The sequence below is a fragment of the Engraulis encrasicolus genome, chromosome 7, assembly GCF_034702125.1.
Source record: "Engraulis encrasicolus isolate BLACKSEA-1 chromosome 7, IST_EnEncr_1.0, whole genome shotgun sequence".
NCBI lineage: Eukaryota > Metazoa > Chordata > Actinopteri > Clupeiformes > Engraulidae > Engraulis > Engraulis encrasicolus.
In genome coordinates this window covers 47,990,572-48,001,164 of record NC_085863.1, presented here as the reverse complement: position 1 = coordinate 48,001,164, position 10,593 = coordinate 47,990,572, and the positions used below count along the sequence as shown (strand labels likewise).

General features: G+C 42.2%; 1 protein-coding gene across 1 annotated transcript; it reads left to right on the top strand.

Moving 5' to 3' along the window:
- Window positions 1–1,992: 1,992 nt before the first annotated feature.
- ttc1 (tetratricopeptide repeat domain 1) lies at window positions 1,993–10,591 on the top strand. The gene is made up of 8 exons (XM_063203769.1): window positions 1,993–2,071; window positions 2,769–3,286; window positions 3,407–3,467; window positions 3,570–3,682; window positions 4,438–4,474; window positions 5,477–5,625; window positions 6,642–6,696; window positions 8,930–10,591. Exons 2-8 carry the CDS (start codon window positions 2,885–2,887, stop codon window positions 9,064–9,066), a joined length of 954 nt encoding a protein of 317 aa, XP_063059839.1. The 5' UTR covers window positions 1,993–2,071; window positions 2,769–2,884; the 3' UTR covers window positions 9,067–10,591.
- The last annotated feature ends 2 nt before the right edge of the window (window positions 10,592–10,593 follow it).

Genomic DNA, 10,593 nt, shown 5'->3' with positions numbered 1-10,593 from the left:
CTTGGTAAAAGGTTTCCAAAGTTTGTAGTCCACATAATAGAGACAGGCCATGATATCTTGCATCTATAATATCTTACCTCTTTATCTTGTCTCACTAATATCTTACCTTCATTTGATAGGACAGTGAATGTAATGTAATGTAAAGTGAAGGTCAGTCAGGAAACAAGTGGGAGATGGGTTAGAGAGACAAGGCAGGGTTGGGAAATGACCCAGGCCGGATTCGAACCTGATACCAGGCATTCAGCCCGCCCTCACAGGTCAGGTGCATCAGCGCTGATGCATCTGTGCCACAGCACTTACTCCCATCTATTCATGTCTGAAACTATGATTTCCATCCTGCCAGGGCCGCTGCTAGGCATAAACAAAGTAAGCAGAGCACTTACGTAGGTCTGAGATTGACTAAAAAACGTCATGAAAAAAATTAGTTTCAGTTCTAATTTATTAGTTTTAATTTATTATTAAAAGGCCAATCAGGGTTTAAAAAAAAAAAAAAAAGAAATGGGTATTCCGTCACTCAATTCAGGTAAACTAACTGTTTTGCCCAATAAACAGTTTCATCTTTGCGGTGCCACAATATTCAATCCCTCCACAGCTTTGACAGAAGATGACAGAAGTGGTCGCAAACAATTCAACAATGAAGTCACAGACAGCACCAGTCTTAAAGGACCACTTCTGCCAATGTCAATATGCTATTGTATTGCTCATGCTACCCTTGACTTGTCAGTACCAGGTGATGCCACATTTTTTGCCTCAGCCCTTTCCGAGATATGAGCTATTCTAATGGGGGCAGCGTTTCTTTACATTTAAAAAAAAAAAAAATTAACATCCTACTCCAAATATTTCCCCAAAAGGTACCGCTGCTTGCTAGTTGTCTGCTGATGTTGCATAACCTTTTGGATGTTTTTGGGAATAAATAAAAATGTTTTTTTGAAATGTAAACAAACATCTGCCCCCATTACAATGACCAGGATCTCGGAAAAGGCTGAAGAAGGGGGAAAAAAAAACCTCAGGTACTGACAAATCCAGGGTAGTGTGAGCATTACAAATGCATCTTGACAATGACTGAAGTTATCCTTTAATTTCATCATTTGTTGTATCTAAAACAAATGTATACTGGAATTATGAATAGGCCTACTTAATATTATTATAACTGTTATTATTAATAATATTATTATTATTATTATTATTATTAAATTATGAGGGTGAATCTTGACCAGTTATGCTTATGGCCTCCAAAACCTTAGCAGCGGCCCTGCATCCCGCCCAGTTTGCCCTGCTTTGTTCAGCAGCTGCATAGTTTTTTTTTTTTTAATATTACCATATTAGGTATTAGCCTGGTATCTCTCAGGCAGGGGTTCCCAAGCTTTATCATGACAAGGCTCCTTATTCCAGGCAAGGCCCCCCCTGAGATGGGGTGTGCCACACTATTTCGAAGCGTTTTTTCTAGGTCTAGGTCTAGGTCTGTTAGTAAGTGCCCGACTGGGCTGTATAAAACACAGTAGTAATGTTCAGAGACTATTATAATGCATTATAATGTATTTTGTTTTGGTTGGGGAATATTGTTTCTGATAGTAAAACAATACTTTCTTCCCAATTCTTCCCCACTACCTCTAGTCCAGTGGTTCCCAAACTTTTCCCCCTGCGCACCCCCTTGTAGATTTCAATGTGGTTCGCGCACCCCCTAAGCGAATATTTTGGTGTGCTGAAGTATGATTCACTGCACATTATGCACAGTTGTTTTGGGGAATCCTATTTTCCAACAGTCTAGGAGTTAAACTACACTTCAGATGGACCATCCCAGCATACAATTCACCATACAATTAAAAACTACTTCATGTTCATTAATGCTGGATTAAAACTCACATATCCACCATTGCTCTATTTAGCTCACGCACCCCCTTATGGCAGGCCGCGCACCCCCAGGGGTGCACGCACCCCAGTTTGGGAAACACTGCTCTAAACGATAGGGCATGCAAGACACTACTGTAGCCTATGTCACCCGTCGTTTTACTCCATATCCCACAATCCTATGCTAACGCGGAAGTGTTTATGATTCGTGTGGATGAACATGGTAGGTTTGGAAGAAGATGAGACAGCATTATGGTTTTTAAAAGATGTTGTATTTCTTTTCTCTTCTGGCATAAGTCGTGGTCGTTATATTTCTAGTGTCACAGTGTTGTGTTGCTCGTACATGAGCGGGCTATCCTAGCCTTCTTGGTTAGGCTATTAGGCTACAGACTGCTGTCTGTCTGTGGCTAACTACAGGCTGTGCCTGTCTGGCTAACTACTTTTACCTATGTTTTTTTTCTACCGTCGTTTTGATCAAATTATGGATTGTATCTACATGTAATTGTTGGCATGTAATAACGTTGACGTTGGTTTCAAATTGGCATTGTGTCACTTGCACAGAACAAGTTAAAAGTTGTCATGCTAACATCAGTTAGCATTACTGACACTGTCTCCAAATGTCATATGCTTCTGTCTACCAGTTAGGTACTAATCAGACTTACTTACATGATAATGTAATACCACCACGTCGACTTTTGACACCGCCATATGCTATGTACAACGTCACTAATGATAATATTCCATTATGGAAGGTCTGCGGACTTCTAGGTTTTGGGAGGCATTTCGCCTGTCCCCCAGGCTCCCAGGCAGATCCGCCTTTATCATTTCCATGTGTGGCAAGCTTTGTATGGTAGGTTTGGGAAAGGTGCTGGTTATGAATCTATTGCAATGCAACAATCTTGTTCTCTTCACTAACCAAGGTTCACTGAGCATCTCTGGCATGGACAAGTCTTCAGGAGGTGTCTGATTGTTGGAGTGGGGATCTGTCCAGTGAAACTATTCAAGAGGAGACCGACACTACTGGAAGCCTGCAAGTATGGAACAGCAAGAGGAATGCTTCTTTGACTGTGAGGAGACAGTGCAGGAGGATGGTAAAATGTCAACAAAGGATGGAAGCACATCAGAACTCGGAGCAGGTGACAGAACTGTGAAAGAGCCACAGAATGTTGCACCACAAAGTTCAAAGGACTCTGCTGACAGCTCACCATTAACTGAGCTAGACAAAGATTTTGAAGACCTAAGTGTAAATAAACCAGAGGAAGCCCCAAGTGAGGAGGAGGAAAGCCACAGCCAGGATGAACAGGAGGCTCTGGCTGAAGAGGACAAGGAGGAGGACTGGGCCGATACAGAGCCTGAACTGAAAGAAGAGGTCCCACTGGAGTTTGATGATGTGCACCTGAAAGAGATTGAAGAATCTCTAACTGATGAAGAAAAAGAGGTAACCTATTTTCTTAATGCTGCTGTTGGTAAATAGTTTTTACCTACTGTATTGTACTGAAATAACAATGAGGAAAATATATGGGGCTAATTCTTTTCTTCTGTATTTGTTTTATCTCAGACTAAACGAAAGGAAAGTGTGGTTCTCAAGGAAAAAGGCAATGGTGAATTCAAAAAAGGAGGTAAGAACCTCACAATGCTTTTTGCCATTCCTGATTTGTGATGGTTGGCACATCGAATGGCATAACTGTTGCTGCTGTAACTTGCGGATGTGTGTTCCTCAGAGCATGTGGAGGCAGAGGCATCGTACACGGCAGCCCTGCACATTTGTCCTTTCAGCTGCAGTAAGGAGAGGTCTATTCTCTTCTCCAACCGCGCTGCAGCTCGCTCACACCAGGTAATGCAAAACCATTTCAAAATCTGTTCAAATTAATTGTATTAATTATTAGTATCCCCCCTCCCAAAAAAATGTTGCTAATAAGTACAACAAGTCAAGATAAAACAAAATGAGATTAACTGATTTTTTGAGTTTACTAAATGTATTGAAATATATGCATATTTTTTGTGAACTCATCATGAATGTACTTAGGGTTTGCATCTGATCTCTTCAATTACTAATTGGGCAGTGAGAAAAATGTCTATGAAGATTCTCATTCATCTGGTTCACGGCTCACGGTAGTCAATAGACTTAGGTTGTAAACAACTGGGCTGCCCCTTGGAGTTCCAAAAATAAATTCAGTTGCTTAAAACTTGGCCTCATGATGCACCTCAGGATTTGTGGGTGTTCCAGATCTTAAATCGTTACACAACTTGCACTGGCAGGGTTGGAGATCTTTAAAAGCAATTCAACCAATCAACAGTTGGAAAGTGTACAATTCAAAAATCTATTTCATTAGATAACCTCCTACCTACAACACCTGTCATGAGGGAGGAGAGATTTTAAAAAGTAGGAAACTGTTGTTTTGACCACAAAGAATCTTGTGCGTTGGCGACGTCTACTGGTAGTGTTGTGACATTACAGTTGGAATGGTTTGGGAAGTCTCCAAAATCATTGTTTTTTTAGAACTGTGTTGCAGCCCTGCTGATGAGTCACAACAGTTACTACAGTTAGTTTTGCCTTTTTCTAACTTAATACATTTATTGATGCTTTAGGATAAGAAGGAAGAGGCAATCAAAGACTGCACAAAAGGTAATATTTATTTTCCTGGTTTTACTGTGGTGAAAGATTGCCATTACATATGCTTTTTTTCCAGCAAGTGACTTTTGATGACAATCAATAAAGACCACAATAGTTGACTCCTAATTCGCATTACAAATAATTTTTGTTTGACCTATTCACTTTTAATTTCTGAGCAAATATGAGCATTGATACAAGGTAACAAAGTGGTGAATATATCTGCTTTACTGTGTGTATGGATTGGATGCTGGTGGAGTGAACTTCCAGCTAAGAGTACACTTCTGCCATAGTGCCATGCTACACCGTGCTTAACATACTAAACATAACCTGCATAGCACAACACTAAATCGGGCTGCATCTAACCATACCCCTACGTACTGAGACCTACCACGAAGAGAGCTTCTAAACGACATACCTTCATACCGTCCACAGCCTTCGTGGCCTTCAACCTAGCTGATATATTTCACATCTTTTCAAACCAAACTTACTTATGGATTTCATTTATCAGTCTGCTGGGTTATTTTGCATGTCCTGTACGCCAGTGCCTTCCCTCTGCCCATTCTCTTATCTGCTGTGGACACACTTCATATGTTCATGCTTGTACTTTAATTTCCTACTGGGTCTTTCAGATAAAATAAATCTTGTAGGTGGCAGGCACACTTTAGGACTGCTGGACACATTTGTAGACATCAACACTTGGATATGCTTAAATAGTATTTGTAAGCTTGTTGTGTTCACCAGTGTATGACACTCAGGTTCTTCTTTTTTTTTTTCTTTTTTTCCTCTTTTTATTCAAGCATACAATGGGTCAGACGATTTCTTGGCTGCAAGGGTATTAATCAGTGGACAAAACATCTGTCTGACCCCTGCAATGGCTGAATAAAAAACAACCAAAAGAAAAACCAGACTGCTGCAATATATTCCCTACATTGTCTGAATACTTCAGAGATGTCTCAAAAAGGGACAGTGTGTTGTTTTGAAAATAACTTATCTGGTGTTGTGTCCACCGTACAGCCATAGAGCTGAACCCTGACTACGTCCGGGCCCTGCTGAGGAGAGCAGAGCTGTATGAGCGGACGGAGAAGCTGGACGAGGCTCTGGAGGACTATAAGGTGGTGCTGGAGAAGGACCCAGGCCTGCCCGTGGCCAGGGAAGCATGCATGGTACGTGTGGCTTATCCAGTTATTCTTTTTTCTTTACATGATTTTGGTATGTTCGGTAGTGTCAACTCCCGCACACTGACCAATGACATTTGTTTTAACCTGATTAAGGTCTTAAACCAAAACGTTGAGTAAGACAACAGGCAAATGGTCGTTTCGCAGGAGTTTTTTTTTTTTTTTTTTTTCAAATTGTCTGATAAATGATCCATGGGCCAACTCCTACACACCTGCCAGCTGAGGTGCGCGAAAACATCACAAGTTTGACAGTGTACTGTATGTCATTTACAAAAAAACAGTGTATCCTCCATGCCACTGTACCTCACAATCTGGTGTGCCAACGGGAAGGATTTGGTTCAAACAATGGAGAAGTATCACTGGAGCAACTCAAGATGTGGAGGTGTATTTATAAAGGTGCAAGAAGAAACTTTAAACGTTAGTCTTGCACCTTTTATAAATACATTTCCACATCCACGTCTGGGTTGCTCTGGTGATGCTCCTCCATTGCATGCGTGTCATGTGTGGCTCATCTGTTTCTGAACGTGGCGTCATCTTGAGTGGTGTGAGTCAGTACTAGCCACAGTAGAGCAGAGGCTTTTAGTCAGGGTTTGGATGCCATATAGATCTGATGCTAGAAGATCAGAACAGAGGCAATTGAATTCCTGGTTTATTTATTTTTTTATTATATTATGCTTATTATTGTTTTATTTTTTGCAATCAAAAGGTGTATCATGGATAACGGTACCAAATTGTAAGTATAAGGCAACATGATGAATTCAATAATTACATTATTTACTCAACTCTGCAGTAGGGAGGAAAAGTGAGCAGCCCTGATTCTGCTTTTTGCCATTTATAGGGCATTGTTGTACATCAGCACAACAAGACAACATGGTGCCTAATGTCCTGCATATATGTGACTTCTCTTCTCTTCTCTTCTCTTCTCTTCTCTTCTCTTCTCTTCTCTTCTCTTCTCTTCTCTTCTCTTCTCTTCTCTTCTCTTCTCTTCTCTTCTCTTCTTCCAGAGGTTGCCTCAGCAGATTCAGGAGCGCAATGAGAAGCTGAAGGAGGAGATGATGGGTATGTGTTTTTTACCGGTCACCTTTACATTCTAATATGCTTTCGTCTGTTCCGTCTGTTATGTGCGTGCATAATTAATGGTGCGTGCGTGCGTGCGTGCGTGCGTGCGTGCGTGCGTGCGTGCGTGCGTGCGTGCATGTGTTTGCTTGCTTGCATTCCATTTGTCCCGTCAACTGAGATAGGAGGGCAGACTGACCTCATGTCTCTTAAAACTGTTGAATGTGTCTCCACCATGTAATGATGCAAGATAAAGAACATATTTATTTTACAAACATCTATGTTGCACTGACTGAAACAATAGTGGTTATTATGTGCAAGGCTGATGGCCGCGCCAAACAAAGTATGAAAGACGATGACAAAAGTATAAATGGAAGAAAAAAAAAATCACGGCATTCACTGAGCATGCTTGGGATTCCACAGACATCTTGAATTGTGAGCTCTGGGTCCTCTGCACTGCTCTGACTTTGTAGAGAGGACAGTTCACCCAAAGCCTGAGGCCATGTATGTCATGTGTGGTCACTTCCTGCTTTTGAACGAGCAGAACTACTCATACACAGGCTACATCAGGCATTTCGTTGCCTTTTTAACAATGACAATAAAACTCTTGAATCTTGAATTTACATTAGTGATATCTGTCTATTATGGATGTTGAGATTTTTGACACAGCCCAACAAAGGAGGAACGTGAAGCTAGTCGAATTACAGCACTGTGCTGGTTGCAATGTTTCCGCAGGCAATGACTGCAGTTACGTACAGAGAGCATTCCAGTTTCAGATGTAATGTTGGTTTAAAATAAGTTTCAGAATATTTTGCTTAAATGCGCGGAACAACATTCTGCAACCGGAATATTCACCTTGCATAGCCACATGCAGAATGAAGAAAGAGTTCACATGACTCGGGCCAAAACTGAAAACTGCCACCATTCTCTCTAAAATAGGAATATTCTCTCCTATGTAATATCGTTCTCACTGTTCAGTGGCATCTCAGATATGACATGGGCACCTCAATGGCATATCTGGCAGCTAGTGAGTTTGAACTTGCAGCCTTCAAGTCGGTTAGCTTTAACTTCCAGGCTGCCACTGTCAGGATGCCACACAAAATGCTTTTTGCTCCTTCGCTCATTGGCAAAATGACTCTCATATCACGGCTCACCATAAACTCAGCCTCTTGAAAATGTAATGCCTTTTTTTCCCCCTTCATTATTTTATTTCTTTTTTTTTAAAGGGTTCCAGCACTTCTTTGAAACCTCAACTCCTGAAAATGGGTGCACAATTGCATAGTCTCTCTAACAGCTCCTGCGCTTACAGTATTAAGCTTCACTTCAGGGCGAATTACAGTGATTTGCTGTTCCTGGGGGCCAGATGAACTGTATGTGGCTGCTCTGTTCAGAATGATTCAGACTGAGAGGAGAGGGGGGGAGAGCAGAGCCCCTTAGTTGTCCCCAGGAGCTCCCTCTATCTCCTGTACTTATTATGGAGGATGTGAAGTGGGCTGAACAGTAATTGAGGGTTTGGGAATATAGAGCACTCATTGAGGGAGTGAAAACTGCTTGATGTTTTTTTTTCCTCCACGTATCATTTTGGTATTAATAAAAGTGGGTTACATAAAGAAAGCAATGTAATATGGCAGCTTGCTCCTACTATATATATCGCTTTAGTTGTGGGAAATGGTGGCAAAATTAATGATGGAATTTCATTTTGTATTGAATAAGAGAACCTGTGATTGAATATAGTGCAGATAGGCAGCCGAGGCCATTGACAAATGCATGAATCATGACATAGCAATACACTTAGCCAACACTTTTATCCAAAGTGACTTGGTTATCTAGTTTGAGGGTATGATTGCAGTCCCTGGTGCAACGTGGGGTGAGGTGCATTGGCCAAGGACGCTTTCCTGTCAATGATGGGACTCCATACCCACACTATTCCTACTGTTATGGGCAGGCCCATCGCTGACAGGGGGGACAAACAGGTCAGTTGTACTGGGCCCAGATAGGGGAGGGTCCATAATTTGGTCACCATTACACTGTATGCATTGGGATGGGGGCCTATTTAGATGATTTTGTCCCAGGCCCAATCAAAGGTGTCAACTGTAGCCCTGGGCAGTGGGCACTGGATCCCTAATCATTAGGTCACAGCTTCTCCAACCATCAGCGCTGAAAATGTATTTGAAGTTGTCTTCTATGGAGAATATGCTCATATTTGCATTTGTGTGTTTTTGTGTTTACTCTTCAGGCAAGCTGAAAGACTTGGGCAACATGATCTTGCGTCCATTCGGCCTGTCCACAAACAACTTCCAGGTGAACCAGGACCCCGGCTCTGGCTCCTACTCCATAAACTTTGTGCAGGGCCCTGGCGGAAACCGAAGATAGCACACAAGGGTGGAGGGAGAGAAGCCCGTCTGGCAGATGTGTCAATCCCTGGTTCAGAAAGTAAAAAACCCTGCCACAAATTTGATCCAACCAGCTCTGAATCAGGGGTCCGTTTCTCGATTCTTGTCGTTGCTAACCGTCTTAAGACCGTCTTACCATTCCCTTGGATTCAGTGGTGAGTGTCGCTGTCGAGAGAGAGTTGAGTCGCTCTTACGAAGGACGTTGCTACCATCGTTAGCAAAGACGCTATCGAGATACGGACCCCTGGAACGCAAAATGAGAACTGGAGAGTAAAGAGAGTTAGGCTAGCTACTCTTTCACCATTGTCCAATGTCAAGTGTTCTAGCCTTGGTAGTACGTGGAACGCCTAGTGATTTCATTCTATGCGTAGTTCACCCAAGAGTATCCAATCATTGGGCTTTTCACGCACTACCAAGGCTAGAACACTTGACCTTGGGAAATGGTCAGTCTGTCACTTGTGTTGGAAGGAAACTGTGGCAGGGTTTTTACTTTTGGATCCGGATTGTTGACATATCGGCTGCCTCAACGCAGACCCATAATGATGCCACAGAACCAAAAGGCTGCCTGCCATACTGTGTTGTGCTTGTTTTGGGGTTATCCTGGAGGTTATGGGTGCAAGTCAAAGTAATTCCTCCTGTCCTTCCTTGTGGCCTGCAGCCTTGTGATGCGAGGCTCGACGTTATTGATGATCAATGTTCAATATTTTGCAAAAAAAACTAATGCTAAGGTCATTCCCTCATTTGTGAGAGAGATGTAAAATGGGGGAAAGCTCCTCAAATGTCTCTCTGTGCTGGTTGACAGCGGAGAAACTCAATAGTTTTCTCTCCCGAGGCAGGGCCATGCTGAGGCAAGGAGATAGGAGGATCAGGACAGGAGTGGAGAAAGTAGTTTGACTTGTACCCACTGTTGAAAGGGGAGGAATGGCAAGTTACTGTAAGTACTATATTTGCGCGTGAAGCAGTCTTCTCCATGGCCATGATTAAGACTTGTGTTTCTGAGTGTACATTTTGTGTATGAATTTAATGTGTGTGTGTGAATATGACTTTTTTTTTTAAAGAATTCTCCACATTCATGTGTGTAAAAGTGCAATTACTGTTACTGGTTTTCCCACGATCACACACGTCAGAATACTCACTTGAGACATTGTGTATGGCGTTGAGAGAAAGCTCATCTAGACACACTTAGGAACTGCATGGCAGTTCACTGTGAGCTTATTTGCAGTGGAAAAAAGCATTGAAATACTAGAACTACTGAGCTTCATGCACACTTCATTTTGACATTTTGTTCAGTGCACAAACATGACGCAATGTACTCTCCAGAACATCGTGATGCACACACACACACACAGCGATTGAAAAGGCTCTCTCTCCAAGGCCGCGGCCATCCTCCTCCTCCGCTGAGATTGTGGCAGCTCTACTCTCGGCAGTCGTAATCTTGTCTTTTTTAAGACTGTATGCCTGTTAATAAAAGACGCCCTCTCGTTTTGAAGGTGGTTTTCACACTTCT